This window comes from Diabrotica virgifera, chromosome 9, assembly GCF_917563875.1.
Source record: "Diabrotica virgifera virgifera chromosome 9, PGI_DIABVI_V3a".
Taxonomy (NCBI): Eukaryota; Metazoa; Arthropoda; class Insecta; order Coleoptera; family Chrysomelidae; genus Diabrotica; species Diabrotica virgifera.
The window spans coordinates 15,573,741-15,596,317 of NC_065451.1; the positions used below are offsets into that span (position 1 = coordinate 15,573,741).

Below are 22,577 nucleotides of genomic sequence, written 5' to 3' on the forward strand. Positions count from 1 at the left end.
CGTTATTTAAGTAGGTATTATTAAAGTCATTACCGATTCCTATACATTTCTTCGGATCCAAGTGCAGTTCTTTCAACTAGTAAGCAATAATTATTTTCCCAATGCTTCTCATGGAAGGCCTTGTTCTTCCCCTCTTTCTTGATTTTAACTAATTATTTTTATGTTCTCACAAACGTTAATGAACTTGACAAAGTCTTCACGAATTTTGTTATTGTGTATGTATCTCAAATTTAGAGAAAGGTGTTCCACGTGTGATACGTCGGTCGTTTCGTCAAATATGACAGAGTAATAATTTGCACCTTGAACCTGATCCATTATTTGTTCAATTATTTCTTTACCACAACATATTATTAATTGATTTTTGCTGGTACTACTAATGTGAGTTGCTCAGGTTGATGCTGTGGAGAGGTGTTGTTTAAGAGTCTTATTTATCTCCTATTCTGATGTGATTTTAAACCTTAACAATTCTTCTCATTGCTAGGTCCAGTATCTTCATCCAGAAGCAGAAGGCCGTTATCATAATGGCCTCTTAGAGGAATATTTTGCCGACCTAAGAACACTATAGACTCTAGTATTGGTCATAGTCTTTCTTTATTTTCTTGTCTCTGTTTAGACCTTTGAGAGTCTATCTGGTTAATGACTGACTTTTGCGGGTTGCGAAAACTTTTTAGAAAATCCAGCTCAACCTGAACGCACTTTTTGGGGTATAATGTTTTTCCATAGGTTTGTGTGGTTTCGTCTTTGCCCATGAGTTAGGCGAAATATGTTAAAGGTTTCGTGACAAGGCTTTGCACTGTCATCCAGTGGCGGCCCGTGAGGTAGTACCTTGCTAACTATGCAGGAACATATTTTTTATCTTAAAAACATTTTCATGCCTGTTTATTTTTTTTGTGAATATTTCTCTTTATTTTTATAAATTATATCAAATCTGGCAACTGTGTAGCGCAATGCAAATCTACCGACTCTGGGCCACCCACAGCTGACCGGATAAAGGATGAAAATCATAAAAATCCCAGTGCCGAACGGCATAGTGGCTCGTGAGAAAAGAGAAAGATTGTATGAGCATCCTGTGTAAGTGACAGAGAGAGAGAGCGGTATTGCACTTTTAACATACGTTTAAATTGGAGTCTCCGTGCCAGGCTCGAAATCTCGAAAAGGAAGTTAGTGGATCTTAAGATACAATGTTTTAGATCTACATATTTCTAGTTTCTTTACGCGTTCGCTTGACGCTATTGTGTTTATTGTCTACTACTGTATTGTATATTTGTGTTTATACTCTACTATATTTTTTAATTTGTAATTATTAGTTAGTGCGTTGTGATCGTGGGTGTCGTAGGTATAAAAATAATATTTTGATTATTTTCTACGTTTAATTTATTTATTGACAATGAATCAAATTAGTATATTAAAAAACTCTTTTGGTGGTTTTTCGTTAGAAAAAAAACTACAAATTAAAGAACTCGGTCGGCCTTTACCCGATTTAAAAATTGAAAAACAAAGTGGAAATGGACAAAAACTTCGCTGTCGTAAGTTTAATAAAATTATTTATGATAAAAATAGCTGGTTGTGTGGTTGCGAACAAACTAATAAACTCTTCTGTTTTGTATGCGTTTTGTTTGGAGGTGACGAGACTTGGTCAAACAAAGGCACCGATGATCTTGTACATATATGGGAGAAATTGAAATCCCATGAAAAATCTAAAGTGCACATGAATAACGTTTTTAGCTTTTCAATGCTTGGTAAGTTAAATATAAAAACCCAATTAAATTCAGCTTATCGTGATACTCTAATTAAACATAATGAACAGGTAGATAAGAATCGATATGTCTTGAATCAAATCATAAATTGTATAAGGTTTTGTGGAGCTTTTGAGTTAGCTCTAAGAGGTCACGACGAAACGAAAAATTCAGAAAACAGAGGCATATTTAAGGAGCTGGTCAATTTTAGCGCTGAATTAGACAACGACTTAAAGGTTCACATTCAAAGTTCCAAATGTTTTAAAGGTACATCAAAAACAACACAAAATGAACTACTGGAGTGCATGTTAGATGTTTACCACGAGGAAATTAAGAAAGAAATTGAAAATTCTCCTTATGTTGCAGTGATTGCCGATGAAACCACTGACGTTGCTGGTGAATTTCAATTAGTTATAGTCTTTCGATATTTGTGTAAAGGACGACCAGTTGAGAGATTTTGGAGATTTTACGTGCCGGGCGGACATGATGCTAAGTCAATCGCTGAATGTATTTTAAGTGTTTTAAATCCATTGTTAAAACATACTCCAAACAAATTAATCGCTCAAAGTTATGATGGCGCATCTGTTATGAGTGGTGGCTTAAATGGTGTGCAAAAAATTATTAAGGAGACATATCGTCTTGCAAATTACGTTCACTGCTATGCACACCAAATGAATTTAATTATGACAAGTGCATGTTCCATCAATAAGCAGGCTAGGATATTTTTTTCTAATTTATCTGGTTTGTGCTCATTCTTTTCAACGTCCCCTCAAAGAACAAAAATTTTGGATGAGGTGGTTAATCGCAGGTTGCCAAAATCTTCCCAAACACGTTGGAATTTTCAATCACGAAGTGTTCATACTGTTCATGAAAATAGAAAAGACCTCATTGCAGTTATGGACATTATACAAAGTACTTCACGTGATTTGTCTTCCATTAATCAAGCAAATGGTTACAAATTAAAGCTCCAGGATAAAGATTTTGTATTTTGGCTATTTATTTTTAATAAAATTATGCCTCACGTAGAAATTATTTTTCATCAATTGCAAAAAGTATGCACTGATTCTGTCAAAGTGAAAAAATATTTGGAGAATTTTGCAGCAGCAATTCAAGGTATAAGGGAGCAAATGGACGTCATTATGGATAGTATTCAAGAAGAAATAAACACGTCACAGAGACAAACCGATAATGATGAACCAATAAAAAAAAGGCGCGAATTGAAGAGGACAGGCCCAGCAGAAAACGGGAAGCCTTAGAGATATGCGATGCAGTTTTGTTGCAAATAAAAACAAGGTTTACCTTCTCCGGATATTTAGTTGCTTCTCATTTATTTATGTCAGAGAAGTTTTCTGCTTATAAGGATAAGTTCCCCGAATCATTTTTTAATGAAACATGCACACAATTTTTATTTTTAAACAAAACTCGACTTAAAACTGAATTACAAGTATTGTATCAGCGAGTCGAATTAAGTACTACCTCTGGGGCTGTTCCATTATCTGTTTTATTAAATGATGAAGGTTTAAAATGTACATTTGAAGAAACCGTTAAACTTTTAAGTATATTAATAACCATTCCCATGTCAACATCTGAAGCAGAAGGTTGTTTTTCAATGCTAAAACGAATTAAGACATTCCTCAGAAATACCATGAAGGAAGAACGACTAAGTGCTTTAGGTATGCTGTCTACAGAAAGACATTTTGTAAATGGCATTGACAATTTTAATAATAAAGTCATTGAAAACTTTGCCTCCAAAAAAGAAAGAAGGATGGACTTCACATATCGTAAACTTTAAAAGTGATATTAAATAACTTTGTGCGTGTGTGTAAATAATAGAATATTGTTATTTTTATAATTTTCTAAATAGGCTCTAGAGACCATATCGTAACAACAAACTTCAAGTACATCAGCAGTGGTATGAAGAATGAAACATTGACAGCATAGGATTAAAGGACGTGGTGGTCGGATGAGTGTGAGAGACGGAAGCTGATGCGTGATGACGAGCGACTGAGAATCGGGCAAAAGAAGGACATCGGGGAGAAGTCATGCCCTAACGGGCGATTCCACCCTGATGCCCTAGTATGAGAGGGGTGGGGTTTAGCTGGTCCCGGCCACATCGGAGTTACGGAGGGCAGGGAGGTCCGATTTAGGGCCAAACTGGTCGACGTGACACTGATGAGGTGTCAGCTCAGGAACCCAGCACTGTTGGAAATGTTTACCTCCGACGTCTGTTTGCAGATTCCCCACCTAGTGATGAAAAAAACAAAAAAAAAAGTACATCAGCAGTAAATACTGGTGGTAAGTTGAATTTATTTTATTGCTAATTACTTAATTTACGGAACTGTTTTGATAAATTTTGGTAAATTTTTTGGCATCCCAAAAATAGTAAATATATAGATATAAGATAAAAATATCTGCGCCTATTTTTTTTATTTATATTTTATATCCTTTTTGACCATATCGTAAAACCGCCACAAAAAATTTAGGCAGCTGCCCGGATTCTGGCACTACCTTCCTAAAGTTATACGAGCCGCCACTGATGTCATCCCTTTATTGTGGACATATTTGTCATTAGAAAAATAAAACGCAATACCTGTATAACAATCCCTTTTGACTGTGAGAAAATACCAACCAACTCCTTTGTTCTAAGTGCTGGTGACCCAAGTAACGCTTTATTCCTTTTTTGTTCTTTGTGTGTATAGAATATGGAAATTGATACGATTTTGATGGTTGCCAGTGCCAAAGTTGTTCTAACAATTGGCACTTTGTAAAATTATCAACATTTTGATTTATAAAACATCCTATGTCATTCTAGTTACTGCTTTTGTTCAATTCTAGTCCAGAAAACATATTTATCCCCTGTTTTGCACATATATATGTGTATGAAACTAAAAACATTTGAACTGCAAATATTTAAATTTATACTTTTTTAAATTCTCGGAGGGGGCCATGGCCCCCATAGCCCCCTCCCTGGATCCTCCCTTGATGTTTCCACTAAATAGGAATACTGACCGGGACTCTGTCGGCCTCTCCGACTTTTTATTTATGAGCCTTTTACATGTGTTTTACCTACTATCTGATGAATTGGAAATTCTCAAAATCCTGTCAGTTTTATTCCCTTGGTTTGTCACTGAATACATGCGTTTAAACTGTTTTTAACTTCATACTTTTTTCATCACAATGTCTAAGCTAGGTGATCTGTATAAAGAACTATTTACAGAGTATACGAAAAGAAAAATTCCTGGTGTTGCTCAAAAAGAATTTAATGAATTGTGGGTTAACGGGAAACAAAATTATACAAAGGAAGAATTTTTGTAGATACTAAAAAATACAGGTGATATAGGGGGTAGGGGGGGGGGGGTTAGTTTTAAACCTCACCATGTATCACCAAGGGGAGGGGGGGTTAAAAAATGCCAAAAAAAAATCACGTGATTAATGGACGGCCCCTTATATATTGTGTTCTTATTCAATTTTGAATTTTAGATGTTACAGTAAGAAATATTTTATAACATGGCAACACTGTCAGTGTTTTTAGATTACCTCAAATCATGCCCGGAATCTTATATGGCAAAATTGGGGAATGTCCCCCACCACTTCCACACCGCTCAGCTAAATAAAGAGAAATGACAGCCTTTCTCGCTCACCAAGACTTTAACCAATCATTTATGTTAAAACTATGGAGACCTGTAAGAAGGAGTGGAAACGCAATGCATCATTTGTGGGCTAACTTTTCAACCTCTAATTCAACTTTCAGCAATCGCCGCATGTGTTCGAATAGGTGCTACAAATACATTAGCTCTTATGGACTTATTTATTATTTAACTCATTTTATTATTCTTTTTAGCGTAATTAGACATTAATTTATTGGTGGATTGTAGCTGAATATGTTTTATGCCAAAAATAAATTATTTTAACCTTATAACAAATCGACGTGTGGTAAAAAGTGTATTCTTTTTATACCATTGTATATGGAGATGTGACATCAAATTTAAATTTGTCATTACTTTAATATGTAGGACAGCTTATTTTGAAGCTGAAATATTTTGTCACATTATCTAACTGCCACATTTATATACCAATGGTATTTCAACTGCAAATTAATTTGTTAATATCTTTGTAACTGATATCAAAAAGTTTGTTAGTTGAAAAAATTGAACTTAACTGTACGTAATTGTTTTTAAAAAGTTATTTAAATAATTTGAAGTTTATTGATCAATTTTTTTAAAATTATTCGTTTTATCAACATTTAAAATGCTTTTTCTTTTGAACACTTCATTTATCTATATTCTGAAAGCTTACCTATTTATCAGATATTTAAATTTAGTTAATAAAAATATATGTAAATTAACTACAGACGACAGTCTGACTTTTATAAAATTAATGTTAATTTTTGTGAAATATTTTGTCTCAAAAAATGCATTGTTTCGACAGAAAAACTTTCAAGATCCTCCTCTACTATCACTATAATTTTCAGGTTAAAATAAAAACCAATAGGTAATACACAAATTTTATTTACACCGAAGGAAATAACATACAAACGAATAGGTATAATCCATGAACGTTATAAATAACATAAAGACAATTCTTTATAAAAAGTCTTTATATTAACTTCGTTAAGTTCCCTTTTGAATTTTTTATCGGAACGATAACTCGATCGATATAAATCCCGGTACGAAGCAATTTCTCTTAGTGTAAGCTTTCTTGGCACTCATATTTAAATAATATTAACCACCAAAACCAGTAATCTTATATTAACTACGAATAATTAATTATTTTCGAAATTTTCACATTCACTCCAATGCAAATCTAGCATCTATCTCTACGCCACCGCCGCCCTAGCGAGAAACCAAGCAAACAGGCAAAATCGTGTACAAAAATTTCAAGGTCGTCCTATCTCGATTCCTCTCCTCTGTGTAGGTCTCCATAGTTAAAACACCATAATTGAATGTCACAAATAAAATAATCAAACACTCGACAATGTCAATTCTGTCAAAAGTAATGACAGTTAGTGCAAATACAAATCATTTTCTATTAGTTTACCCGTTTACAGTTTTTATTGTATTATCTGTAACGATTTATTCAGAGCCGTGCGGTACATCTTTTCAATATGATGCAAGTCTTCGAAATGCCACCCCCTAAATATTATTGAAACTTAATACTAGTATTTATTTTTATTAAATGAAATTTTTTCTATTTATTTATTTACGGGTTTCCCCAATTTCAAAAAAAATATACATATTGTTATATTCCTATTTGATAGGAGAATTAAAATTTTATAATTATAAGCAAAATTCAAATTAATATAAAAGATCTTCAATTTTCTCAACCACGGGCATGTAAATTTAGAACAACCTGTATACAACAAATTATTATATTTAGTTTTTAAGAAAGTGATTCGAAGAAGTGTACAAACTCGATAACAATGCGCCTAAGATAAACAAGTTTGAGTGACGCGGACCATTATAGAGTTCGCGGAAGATTCGATCATTAGCCTACGCTAAATAAGACTCAGTGAAATAGATAATAGGTCATTAAGTTTTGTAAAAAGTAGAAAGTAAGTTTAAATTGGGAAATGTATATTTTTTCTTGAAATCCATTAAACATATTTAGAAAGATTAAAAGTTGGTATTGAGGAATACGGCGAATTAAAATTTGTGGTGGAGTGTTGATTTTTGAATCTGGAAGGGATATTTAGAAAAGTAGGGGAATGAATGATGATAAGAGATCAGAATGTTTTGAGCGGTCGAGAGGTGAAGTCCAGTGGTGGACGGTAGTGTACGAAGAGTGAAAAAGCCGGTATAGTTCCGTGAGTGTTGAGTACCCAAGGGGAACGAGAGGTAGGCCGAGTCGAGAGAAAAGAATCTCCTTGAGCAAAGAGTGTCCCGGTAGCTGATTGAAGTGGTTCGAAAAAGGTAGAACACGGCATCACGAGAAAAGCAGGAACGAGAGCTATACGAGGTAGTTTTCAAAGGAGAACATTACTGGAGGCCAGGACGAGTTTTTCATCGCAACCAAGGGTAGGAGGAAACGGGTTTTGTGTGAGGACATTCGCGCTAACCAGATAAAGGTCAGTCTCATTTGTCAGGACATGAATGTATGGTTTTTTTGTATTAAATACCACATTAAAAATTGAAGAACATAATCGCTAATATCAGAAGATTTTCATCAAACTTAAATCAATTTGTTGCTAATAAATCCTAATAGTTCATTATTAATAAAAATTTTAAATTGGAAACCAAAAGGAAATAAGATTCCCATTTTTAAATGTTTGTATTAAATAAATATAAGATCTAACAAATATTAAGCAGTGATTGCCATTTATATAAAATAAACAAAATTTTGATTTATAATTGTAATCCATATGTGTGTATTATTTTATTTTTTTCCTATCCCGATTAGGAACCACTGAGAAATACTTAGAAGTCACGAAAGTAAGTAAGTAATTTTATAATTCGCCCTGAGATTGAAAACATATTGATATGTGATCTGGTTGATTAATTAGATTATCATTAATGCATAAATTAAATTAAATTACATATAAAAATATCATCACATATAAATAAATAAGATCACAACAATATATAAACAATAAGTAGAAGTAAAAGTAGTATTAGTAAAGTCCAGTAAAACAGTAAAAAACTAAAAATAACATTAAATGAATTAAATGAAAGTGTGACAGCATAAAACTGTAGTAAGTACATTACAATAAAACTAAATTTAACATACACACAATCCACGTTATGCAGTGACAATACATAATAATATAATATAAACTGACATTAATCAACCAACTACAGACAATAAAAAATTAACACATTACATAATACAAAAGCATTATCCATGGCAAAAATTAACAAATCCACTGAAAATATAATATTAAATATTAAACATAAGTGCTGACCGGAAAAATTGATTTTAGTCGGTTTTTAAATACTCGACTGGAAGAAGAGAATAAATCGATGTCCAAATCATTCAGGCGACTTAAAGTTCTATCTATTGGTGAGTTAAGACCATAGTTAGTTGAATGATGAGGTACATGGAACAAGTTATTATTTCTCAGATTATGGTTTGGAATATTAAAGTTTATTAATTTTAATAAATCAGGACAATTGATTTCACTATTTAATAGTTTATAAATAAAAGCTAGATCATTTATAATTCTACGATCTTTTAAGGAGTGCAAATTGAGATCACTACGGATGATGGTATAGTTGTGGTTTAGTTCAATAACATTATATCCCAATCTGTATGCTGCAAATCTTAAAAACTTATTTTGAACTCTCTCGAGACAAACAACATGAACATTATAAAATGGTGACCAGACAATAGAGGAGAATTCTAATATAGATATAACCAATGATGAGTAAACAGCCTTTATTGTATTAAGGGAAAGATCAGCACAACTGCGAAGTATATAACCCAGTACTTTTGAAGCCTTTGCTGTCACATAGTTAATGTGATCCACAAACGTTAAGTTTTCATCGAATATTACTCCCAAATCCTTTACTGTTTTAACATAAGAGAGCGCTTTACTGTTGATGACATATGATGATTGATATTTTTTTGCAACTTTGTGGAAGCTAATGAAATGACATTTATTAATGTTTAAAAAGAGTCTGTTTTTGTTACACCACTCAACTAAATTATTGAGATCGTTTTGAAGGAGACTACAATCTTCATGATCTTTGATAGATCTGAAAATCTTCAAATCATCAGCAAATAGCAAGTACTTAGAGTGATTAAAACATTCACCTATGTCGTTAATAAACAGATTGAACAGAAGGGGCGAGCAATGAGCACCTTGTGGAACTCCAGATTTTATTTGTATTGCATCTGACATAAAGGAACCCAGTTTGACCTTTTGTGTGCGACCTATTAAATAGCTATCAAACCACTTTAAAAGCTGATCGCTGAAACCATATGCCTTAAGTTTATGTAGCAGTAAGTAGTGGTCAATCCTATCAAAGGCTTTTGAAAAGTCTGTGTATACACAATCTACCTGACATTTTCTTTCCAGATCTCTGATAATAGATGTTTCATAAGATAGTAAGTTTGTAGTTGTGGATTTCTTGTGCATAAAGCCATGTTGATAATTATTTATTAATTGTTGACAAGTAAAACTAATATGGTTATAAATCAACTTATCAAGTAGTTTAGGAATGGTCGATTGTTTAGATATACCTCTGTAATTTTCTATATTTTCTCTTTCGCCAGATTTAAAAATTGGAATTAAATGGCTAGTTTTCCATTTATCAGGAAGAATGCCTAATTTCAATGATAAGTTATATAGAACAAACAATGGTTGAGTTAGACTGTAAGCACAGTTTTTCAAGAAAAAATCGGGAAGACCATCCGGTCCAGCTGTTACATTATTAGAAAGTTTTGACAAACCGTCAAAAATAACTTCCGCTGTCAAAGAATCACACTTTATAGATGAATAATTATTAAATGTGTCATGATAACTTACATCCAGGGAAGAAACATAAACTTCAGAGAAGTAAACAGCAAAAAGTTCACTTATCTGATCACCATTCACAGCTTTTTTATCAGCTAGATACATATTATTAGGAACATCATATAGATTATTTTTTCGGCTAAAAAATCTCCAAAATGACCTGGGATCGGTATTAAAATTATTTTCAAGGTCTTTTTTGTAATTCACAAAACATTCTTTAGATAAAATATTACATTGACTACGTAACTTTGAAAATTCTATGTAATAACAGCGATTGCCAGTATTCTTGTAATTTTTGTGAGCTATTTTCTTTTGGATGATTAAATTTCTCAACTCAGCATTGAACCACTTTGGGAAAGTTGATACCTTACTTTTCTTTTTGGGCACAAAAAGATTTAATGCCATACTCAGAATATGATAGAAATTGTGTACTGCAGTATTTATGTCATTTAAATTTAAATACTTGTGCCAATTGATAGGTCCCAAATAATTCTGTAAGCTAATATAATCAGCGTTTCTGAAATCATAGTAAAATTCTTGGCACAGTAAATTATTTGTAATGCCCGATATAGGTAAATCAAAGGAGTATGGTTTGTGATGGGTAGCTTCAGAAAAAATAGGATCTATTGCAGATGAAACTAGAATACTATCCACATTCGAAAATAGTAGATCTAAAAACTTATTATTAGAGTTAGGAATAGTAATATGCTGTTTAAAATCAAGAAAAGCATAACATTGTGCTACACTAGAAATGTTTTCATTCATCTGAGATGGTGTTATATTATTTAAATCGGAAGTTATATTAGGCAAGTTAAAATCACCAAAAATATAAAAGTTGCATTTATTATACTGAATTCTCAAATCTTCAATCGTTTCAACATGTGATAGATAACAATTATTTGGACTGTTAGGAGGAATATACACGCCACCAATGATAAAATTAAAATTTGAAACAGAACAAGATATAAATAACTGCTCCACTGAATTGTTTATGAGGCTCATTCTAAAAGCTTTTATTTCTCTATGAATAAGTATCAAAATCCCTCCACCTCTACTTTTAGTACTTGAAAGATTAGATCTATCACATCTGAATATCTGATAATTAACCAAATAAAGTTCCTTATCTAGGAAATCATCGTTCAACCAACTTTCAATAATGACAAATATATCAAAGCAAGAACAATTAACTGCTGCAGAGAAATCAGATAATTTTGTCCTTAAACCTCCTACATTATGACAGTAGATTTTCAGTGTATTGGAAACTTGTAGAACTAGATCTTTCTCACCTTTAGATTTCCTTTCTGCCAATTCAGTTTTTAACTTATTTAAGATGTTTTGTTGAAGACGCGTGAGGTCAGCACTTATGAAAATATGTCTATCACGGCTTACATTATATTTATTTTTTAACACATCAAATACATCCTGGGGTCTTGAGAGCTCCACCTTTACAGAACGATGTCCATTTTTATTTTTCTTGCCAAATCTGGTTATCTTAACAATACTTATACCATCACTGGAGGTTTCACTTATGATTGAACGCACAGTTGCAGTGTCATTTGGGGATTCTGGCAAATTAAAGATCATAATGTTCCTAGCTCTAGCATTACGCTCTTGAATTTCATTAATTATAGATTCATCATTCGAAATTTACGGTGTAGTAGTTAATTGTGGTATAGAAGTGTTTTTGGCTTCAATACTTTCCTGAAGATGTTTCACCTCTAGGCGTAACTCGCTGACGATTTTGTATAATTTAGGTACAGCTGCCATGCCCTCCAAACATTGCTGACAGAAATACTTCAGTTGACGACTGTTCTTTAGGTCCATGACTCTCAGTTCCGAAGCCGAGAGTTCCGTGCATTTTCGATGTAAACTTACGATGAAATTACACAAAATGAACGAAAACTTTTATTTTAAAAACAAAACATACTTTAAATTAAATGAAATATGTATTAACATTAAATAACATTTATGAAAATTACAATTCTATCCTTTTGATTTTAATTTTGGTAAACTCGTCACTCAGATTGGTGTATTCTAAAGTAGCAGCTAGTGAGGATTCTATCGAAATAAGTGCTAATTTTGTTAGTTTTGTTTGTCTTATGGAGCTTCGTTAATAGTTTAAATCATTATTAATTTTGAAAAGCTTCTTTCCCCAAGCTACGGAGACAGAGAGTGTTAATAAAATTCTTAGGCTGCGGCTACACGGGCGAGAAATTGACGCTAGCAGTAGCCGTAAAATGAACTTAAGGTTCCACAGAACGGAATAGGAATAGCCGAACTGTGCCGACTACAGGACTTGTGCGTAGTCGGTTCAGTTCGGCTATTCCTATTCCGTTCCGTGGAACCTCAAGTTCGTTTTACTGCTACTGCTAGCGTCAATTTCTCGCCCGTGGAGCCGTAGCCTTAGGGTCGGTACTTTCTGCACCTCGCATGACAAAATTCTTCTAACCAGGGTTTAATCGGGACAGATAATACCGGCCCTTAATGTTACAACTATATTTGGGTATGAAGAAATTAGGTTATTTTGGCACAAATAGTTCAAAACCTCTAAAGGTTGGAGTATGGTATCATTTGGGATAAATCATACTACCAGTATTTAGCAAAGTCATGGAAGCCATTATTTCCGAGGACATGACTAAATTCCTTCTCCAAGAAAATGTTATTCCAACACAACAACATGGATTTGTTTCTGGTCGCTCTACTCTAACCAATCTCCTACATTGTGTTAACGACTGGACATCATCTATTAACAGTTCACAGCCGGTCGACGTTGTTTATCTAGATTTCTCTAAAGCCTTTGACCGTGTTCCTAAGCGCAGACTTCTACATAAGCTAGAACATTTCGGAGTTCGCGGTACTTTATTATGCTGGATTGATGATTTCCTAACAGATCGACATTACAAAGTTAGAGTTGGCGAATCTTTCTCACAGGACAGGTTAGTGGAAAGTGGAGTGCCGCAGGGTTCTGTCCTTGGACCTCTGCTTTTTACGGTTTATACCAGCGATGTTCCTTCCTATGTTTCAAGTAAAATATCGTTATATGCTGATGACACAAAAATATATGCCAATCCTATCACAAACCAGTTAGCCCTCCAAAGAGATTTGGACTCTATTTTTACTTGGTGTTCCCAGTGGTTACTACCCTTAAACACGGAAAAATGTGTAGTGCTTAGAATTGGTAAAAACAATCCACTTGTGCTGTACTTCGTTAACGGACAACCATTAGATTCAGTGTTCTCGTATAACGACCTCGGTGTTATCGTAAACAGCAGCCTAACGTGGTCCGACCATATTCAGTCTATTTGTAAACGTGCGAACTCCAGACTATATCTTATTCGGAGGTGTTTTTCGAGAGCTTCAATGCAGTCATTCTGTAAACTTTACACTATTTACATAAGACCGATTCTTGAATATGCTGGCCCAACGTGGTATCCTGATTTGGTTCGAGACAAAATTTTGTTGGAAAACGTCCAAAGAAAAGCCACTCGAATTCCATTGGGACTGAGAAGACCTTCCTATGAAGAAAGGCTCAGTATGACACACCTAACTTCTTTTGGACTTCGCCGACAACGTGGCGACTTAATAACCACATTTAAAATATTAAAATTTAATTTCGGAAATCTCGACGAAATTTTTACAATCAATCAAGATGAACGCCTTAGAGGTCACCAATTTAAACTGAAAAAAGAGAACTTTTGTATGAGACCAAGACAGAATTTTTTACCAAATAGAGTTTTCGATATTTGGAATAACCTGGATGATAACATTGTCTCAGCCCCCTCTACCAACACATTTAAAAACAGACTTGACAGTTTTCTATTATAGTTGAAATATTTTTTTATGTAAACCCAAATTGTATCTTTTTTTTGTTGTTGTTGTTTTTTTTTTATATTGTATTTACTAGTAGGTTACTTATGTAATTTCTTTGTTTTTGGGCATAATAGGGACTTGTCCCTCTGCCCTTGTTTATGTATAATAATAATAATAATAATAATAATAATGCAATAATTCTTCTAGAAAATCATTTGCCTCTATATCCGATTCTTTTTCTATGAAAAGTATTGAATGAAGATTTTCTAGTATTTTTCTAGTAATTTATCATATTTCCCTTTTCTTATATTTCCCTCAATTTAAAAGTATCATATAAAAATTTAAAATTTTTATTATGAGTTTCTAAAAGCGAAAATCGATCATTCAAAGAATTAAAGGCAATGTCAAAAAATATAGATGAAAAAATTTACTTTAAATTTATCTTCTTCTGTTGAGAGCTGATCCACAGATCAAATTGACGCATTTTTCTCTTGCCTCAATATTCATTTTTAGCAGGAAATTCGGAACTTATTTACAAGATTTTCTGCAATTTCATTATCAGTAATTTTCATTTGGTCATAGCCAAATTGTCAGTAAATTTTCATTTTTTCCATAGTGTCTGACAGCATTTTTACACAATCTGACAAAATAGTTACATGTTGCAACATCTTCGAGACTGAATTTATATGAAATAAAATATCATGCCAAAGAACTACACTACAATATTTTTTACCAATCTTCATGCTTTGACTTTAGTTTCTGAATCCTTGTTGCCGTCTTCTATTATTTCGAATAAGGCATTATATATTTCACAAAATTGAAATCTTAGAGGTTTCAATGCATCTATTCGACTTAACCATCTAGTAGTACTCAACGGTTTTAGTGTTAGTTGTGAAACATGTTTTTTCAGAACTTCCCAACTCTTTGTAAAACCAGAAAAAAGTGTACAGTTCTTGTATAATACAAAAAAGGTTGTTGTTTCTGTAGAAGAAGACACTGCGTCATTTATGACTAAGGTGGCATGCGCAGGGCATTTAATTATTGAATGGCTCAATTTGTATTTTGATTTTACTGATTATGCCTGATTTTAGTTGCGAAAGAACTTTGGTGTTGTGTTAATAAGAAAAATAAACATGGTTTATTATTGTTGTGTACAAGCATGTACAAGTCATAGAAAAGTTGTTATAAAAATGCATAGGTAAATAGTAATTAGTTTATAACTGTTTTATCTGAAACAACAAATAAATACACGTACCTATATTTAGAAAAAAATTGTCTAACTTTTTTATATCCCTTTTCCTTACTAAATTTGACAGCAAAAATAACATATTTTGCAAACTTGAGAATTCCGAATAATTTATGAGTATTACTTAGATATTATTTAAATAAAATACTTTAACAAGCTTAGTAAGTTTTGGTATTTTATTTTAATAATATAGGTGAGATTATTTCTTGTAAAATAACAAGATATTTTAATTAGTAACGAAATTGCCCGCAAGAGGCGCTAAATGGATAAAATTAATGCTTGTCTATTTGAATTTCACCAAATGGTGATTAGTTAACACATCGGTCGCAAATGGCGTAAGGAACCAAATTTTTACAGTGAGTTGCCTATCTATTCGGTAATACTCATTGAAATATAACAGGATGGACGGAGAACTCCCCTATATCTGACACAGAATCGGGTGTCATAAAGATCATTAGACATTTTCACTCTACACTCCCAAAAATATAAAATATAATTCGATTTTCACAATGAAAAACACAAGACAAACAACGATCAAATATGCACATACAAACAAAACAATATTTGATCGTGTCGTGTTCATAAAAATTTCTCCCCTTCCTATCAAAACGTGTACTTCAGCGAAGTATATGTTTATGACATTTTTTATAGTTCTTGCTGTGTCTATCCTCTTATATGTCATTGGTAATACTATATATATTATTTATCTATGACCTCAAATGTCAACTACAAATTGGTTATGTTTGGTTGCCCTAAACTTGATGTTGTCCTTAAATTTTAGTCACTCAACTAAATAAAAGCGTTTCTTAATAGTTATTTATGATATAGTATAAGAGGGTAGGACCTCTAACAACTTGAATTTTGTTTCTCACCTGAATCATCTTGTGTTTCCGTTTTCACATCTTCAACATCTTTTATATCTATTTCTGTGGATAATTCACTCTGCATATACCGTATGTCTGCACAATTAAATCCAGTATCATATTCCTCAATTTCTTCCTTAATTATTTCTGCCTTAATATCCATTATATAGGAATGTGCATGTATCAACTCAAATTCTTTTTGTTTGTAATTGTAAACCAATATTCAATAATCAAATTCCAACAACAATAAACCGTTAATAAACCAAACAAATCTTTGGTTTACCAAACAAAATAACCCACATAGACAATAAATTTGAATAAAAATAAAATGCAATGCAAACCAAAAAAAAAACAAATCTTTGTCTTTTGACAACTGACATCAAAAACATAACAGTGACAACTTCTTGGTTGCCAATGGCCTCGTGCGTTTTATCATTCAGTTACGGTATTGATAAATGAAGAAAAGAGAGTTATCAAGTAACCCTAGGAGAATACGGTAACGCTATTTTACTGTATACTTTACATGTTATTATAGGAAACAACTTGTTCCTTATTCTGTGTCCAAAGTGTAGTTCTCTACATTTGGCGCAATTCTATGATAATTGTGGTAATGGTATTACCGTTGATTGATAAATAAGGAGTATATTTATCAGTCAACGGTATTACATGGTATTGAACTGAGGTTTTATCAAATATGTATGTAAATCGTTGCATGTATAAATCTATAGGTTTGTTCCAACATGAACTTTTGGACGGTCCAGAAACCGTCACGAAACTACTTGTACCGTTTGTTGTGCGCATGTTCGTAATTGTATCGCCCAGTTGTCGTCCCATGACGGTAATTTGGAAACCGATGTTGGAACGGGTATCTGATTGATAACTGATATATCTATCATTATCATTTTTTTTGGTGACAGCTTGTGTGCTTTTAGGCCCGGTTTTTCAGTAAGCGGTTAAAATTTTGGTTAGCTAACCTAGTTTAAATTTTAACCAATATTTTAACCCTTAAATCGTTTTTCAGTGCTTTAAACCAAGATGTGCAATTCTATAGATTTTGACAGAAAAATAAACAAAATAGAATTTCATAACCTATTTTATAAATAACAAATAACATAACATTACAAAAATGATTAATGCATTCAAGTTCCGATTCTTCATCTGATGATGAAGATATAATAGGTCTGGATCCCGCGTATGAAAAAAAAGTTGATTAATAGCAAGCTGAAAATTTGTTAATAGCTTAAGGGTGTCTAGTAGGACAAACTTTGATATATGGGAACACTGGAACAGGGGAAGTTTTAATTGTGGAACAGGTTAAAAATTTGGAACGGTCAGACCACGAAAACGGCACATGTATTTTGTCCGACAGAACAGACTTAGACTCTCCGAACAGAGATTAAACTCTCATGCAAAAATCAGACTGTTATTTATCACCAAATGGGCGTTTTAATGAGTGGAACATGTAGAATATGTCAAATGACAGGAATTATGACAGGTGATAAATAGCAGTCTGATTTTTGCATGAGAGTTTAATCTCTGTTCGGAGAGTTTAAGTCTGTTCTGTCGGACAAAATAAATATGCCGTTTTCGTGGTCTGACCGTTCCAAATTTTTAACCTGTTCCACAATTAAAACTGCCCCTGTTACAGTGTTCCCATATATCAAAGTTTATCCAACTAGACACCCTTAAGCTATTACCAAATTTTCAGCTTGCTATTAATCAGCTTTTTTTCATACGCGGGATCCAGACCTATAATCAAGAATATAATAATACATAATACATACAATATTTCCCGCGATAACACAAAATGTCATAATTTAACTAACCTCTTCTGTCAGCAAATATAGATAAACGTCTGTCGGAAAATTCGGAGTTAAACCACCTATGATAGCGAGTATCGGTTAAAATCTTGGTCAACTTAAACGGGTTTAAGCGATATAGTCCAGAGAAATAAGATTTTTCTAGTGACACATCCCCCTCCAGGCCGAAACCAAATTTTTTGAGTAGTATGGACATCTATATTATTAACCTATATGTTTCCTGCAGCCGATTTTGATGATATACATAGTTATAAACAAATGAAAATCGAAAAACGGTAAATTATCGCTTTTTTCGTCTATTACCAAAAGTTAAGCACTTTAAACAAATTTGAGAGTAAGAAACTCATAAATCGTATAAAAAACTTCAATATGGCATTCGCTGAATATGTCCATCCTTATTGGTTGCTTAGAAAATTGCAAAATAAATCATAAATTTTGAGTTTTTATAAATATTCATAACTTAGTTAAAAATTAACTTAGAATCTTCTTATTACACGGAATGCCGAGACTTCTTGTACTTAAATTATATTTTAAATTTCAAAGCAATTGGTCAGATAGTTTAAAAGTTATTTAATTTGTTTATCCCAAATTAATTTTTTTTGCAACACTATTAAGTCAGAAAATTACGAGGTTACAATAATACTTCAGACAGTTTATGAAAGAAGAACATTTATACTATTACCTTAACTAAAAATAAATGACAAAAAATAATTTTAAACAGTGTAAAATTATTTTGCAAAAACATGTCGATTTTTTGCTTACTTATAAACAATTAGAATAACTTTTTAACCGTTACCCGTAGAAAAATTATTTTTTCACATTTAGAAAGACTGAATTTTTATACACATTTAGAAAGAAAAACAACTGTTCTAGGACATTTAGGGACAAAGTTAGCCCCCCCATATTTTTAATTCACATGTTTTTGCAAAATTATTTTGCAATATTTATAATTATTTTTTGTCATTTTTTTTAAATTAAATAAATACTATAAATTTTCTTCTTTCATAAACTATCCAAAATATTACTGTAACTTCATCATTTTCTGACTTACAGTGTTGCAAAAAAAATTAATTTTGGATAAACAAATTAAATAACTTTTAAACTATTTGACCAATTGCTTTGAAATTTAGGTTATGATTTAAGCACCATAAGTATCAGCATTCCGTGTAATAAGAAGGTTCTAAGTTAATTTTTACATAAGTTATGAATATTTATAAAAACTCAAAATTTATGATTTATTTGGCAATTTTCTAAGCAACCAATAAGGATAAACATATTCGGCGAACGCCATATTGAAGTTTTTTATACGGTTTATGAGTTTTTTACTCTCAAATTTGTTTAAAATGCCCAATTTTTTATTAATAGACGAAAAATCGAAAATTTACCGTTTTTTGATCTTCATTTGTTTATAACTATGTATATCATCAAAATCGGCTGCAGGAAACATATAGGTTATTATTGTAGATGACCATATTACTCGAAAAATTTGGTTTCAGCCTGGAGGGGTTTGTGTCACCAACACGATATTTTTTTCCCTTATTTCTCTGAACTAATAACCTAGTACTGAAAAACTGATTAACCATAAAAATTTCGGTGACCGAAAAATCTGGGTTAACCCAGCACTGAAAAACCGGCCCTTAGTCGATCACGATTCCCGCTTTCGATCTGCAAAAAGACTCAAAATTTGCAAGTCAGTCTAACCAGCACATGCATTTGCCCGATTACTGAAATGATCATCACGAAACCGTCACTGAAAGATCACAATTCTTGTTGGAACAGTGGGAAGGATGATCCTATGACGATCATATTTTTGTTGAAACGGATTTTGTTTACTGCGAAGGAGCGTTACCGTTTCGTGACGGTTCTCGGTCGTGTTGGAACAAAATGATATCCAGTAATGTTTTACGCCACTGTGGATCCAAATGACGAAAACGTGGTCATGAACCTTTAAAAGCGTGTATTATTGGATTTATAGTTTAACGTAGCGTAGACGCAACGGAGGCTCCGTTGCGTCTACGCTAAATATTGCAAATCAGAAAGCACTATATGTTTAAATTATAAATAATATTAATAATACATAGATATACAATAAGTAATGCTAAAATATAAAATTTGTACTAACTCGATATGTTATTGACTTACTAATCGTGGTATTTTCTTTCTATTGACTTCCTCTTTCAGTATGGGTAACCACATCCTACTGCATTCTACCAAGGAATTTGCGACACAATTGGCTTATTTCCCATTAAAAATAGTTGATTATAAAAATGCCACAAGGAAATAGCTTCAGAACAACTAGTTTCTTTAGTTCTGGCGAGAACCATTTAGGAAACTTTTTTGATGACATCATTTTTTTGGCACAAAAAGCACAGTACATGACTTCGTAGAATGTAACTAACATTTTATCTAGACTTTGATTTTCAAGAATTTGATCCCAGTTAATATACAAGAAAGGTAATCATTCAAGGCATTAAAATCAGTGTTATTAAAATCCAAATAGTAAGAGCTGTTCTGGTTTGTTGAGCAGTTATTACTACAATGAAAATCTTTTATGGCAATGTTCAAGGCGGGACATAGGCGTAACCAGGATGATCCTAAGGGGGGGGGTTACAACTACCTGAAAGGGGGGGTTACAACTACTGGAAAATCTCTGAGGGCTATGGTGTTAAGCGTATAGAGCTCAAAGTACATCCCAATGTTACAACCCCCCCCCTGGTTACGCCTATGAGGCGGGAGGATGCCTATCTAATGGAACTAATTCCTTATCAGAAGCTACAACTTGAATAGAACTGTCGTTAGCAAATATCAAGTCCAATAAAACCCCTCGAGCAGGGCCTATTTTACCACTAGGCCCATGAGGCCCCTGCCTCAGGCCTGCATTTTAATGGGGCCCGAAAAAATCACTAAATGAAAATTTTTATTGAAAAAACAAAATAAATTTTCAAAATTATTATTTCATTTTACGAACAGGAAATGATAAATAATGATAACAAATTAGTTTAGAGTTACATTTGTAAACCATAAACCGTTCTTATCATAAAACTGCAATAAGAGTAGATCGATTACCTGTCGGCATAAATACCAATAAGCAAAATTTAGCCACCACTCCGAAGGATTAACACGACTTAGGATTAACAAGGGTAGTGTTACGTATTGTCATAATATTTATTCAAAATGCACATTTAAATGTAATATTTAGTTTGATGCCGTTTTCTGCAAAGATAAGATATTGCTTGCTTGTATTAGTTTTCAGTCCTGTGCTTTTTAAGTTAGTTCCGCTAATCTATTAATTCATTAATCATTAGTCGTTTTATTAAATTTCTTTAAACACTTATTCTTCTTAACTAAGTAATCGTTTCGTTACAAACATTTAAATGACAGTGAAACAATGTGAAATATTTAATAAAAGTGTCTGAAGTTTAGTTCGAAGTCCATTTGTATTTTGGTAATAAACATTTAAGTTATTATGAGGTGTGCCACGTGGAGACCGACTTAGTTTTTTTGAACAATTTTGGGTATATTGTTGAAATATTTAATGGTTAAATTAAGTTCACCTTGGTCTTGTCTCTTTAATAATTCATTTCGAGTTTTACTAAAAAGCGCACGTTGCATTTGAGTTTGATCGATACTTTAAATTTTTTTTTGTCTTTCTTAGTATTGTGTCTACTTTTAAACACCATAAAAGCTTCTTCAGCAGAAGATAGTGTTATTTTTACTAGTCGATTGCCATTTTTATTTTTCTTATCCACTCGGATTATTTTTTTAACTTCAACTCTGGATGGGTTATCTACGATTTGAGTTATGAAACTCTTAACTTCTTGAACATCAGATTTATGATTTGTTTCTGGAAAATTAAAAATCATGAGATTATTCGCTCGTTTTTGCCTCTCTTGTATTTCTGTAATAATTTCTTCGGCACTAAGATTTGACCTCTCTTCTTTTAGATTTTGAATTTCCACTTTCATTTCCCCAACGTCTGCCTTAGAGCTTCAATCTGCCTCACAAGATTTGGCATAAAGATCTCTTCTGCAGGATCACTGCACGTAACTCACTGGCACTGAGATTGGTGCACTCTTGGATTCAGAAATAACAAACTACTTTTAATGCTCACTGATGGATGGAACTAACAGCAAATAATTAAATTTATGTCAGAGAAGATTTCTGTAATTTTAACCTTATTTGATTGATCTTTTTCATAAGTGTCACCTATAGATGCCCTGTCCACTCCTGATGGTGTCATTACCAGTGGCGTAGCTAGCCCCACAGGGGCCCCATATCAAAGTTTGTCGCGGGGCCCCTTTCCACCACTAATATGGATATGTAATATGTTCAAAAAAAGAAGCAAAAATGCTTATATAGAATACAATAGAAATATGCTTTATTGTCACTGACAATTTTACAATTTTATGGACAAAGTTTACAAAGAGTAGGAAAAAAACAATAACAAATACAGTTTAATGAAATTACATAAATCGTCAATATTACTACAAAATAAAAGATAATGAAATAAAACAAAACAATACAGGGTGTCTCATTAAGAATTGGAAATATTTTAACTGTAGGTTCCTGGGCTCAAAATATTAAGGTTTAACCCAAATCACCTACTCCGAAAATGCTTCCTAAGGGAGCAGGAGTTCTTTGAAGATGGTG

At 32.7% G+C, this 22,577-nt stretch overlaps 1 protein-coding gene across 5 annotated transcripts in view; it reads right to left on the reverse strand.

The window, feature by feature from the left end:
- The window catches only part of LOC126892201 (zinc finger protein 664-like), a 114,888-nt gene that overhangs the window by 42,128 nt on the left and 50,183 nt on the right, over nt 1-22,577 (reverse strand). Inside the window, exon 1 of one of the 5 annotated variants that reach the window (XM_050661700.1) lies at nt 16,117-16,469. The exons of the other annotated variants lie outside the window; for them this stretch is intronic. Within the exon in view, the coding sequence (XP_050517657.1) occupies nt 16,117-16,270 (154 nt within the window). The 5' untranslated portion in view covers nt 16,271-16,469. Of the gene's footprint in view, nt 1-16,116; nt 16,470-22,577 lie in introns of those variants that run through there. 5 annotated transcript variants of the gene reach the window in all.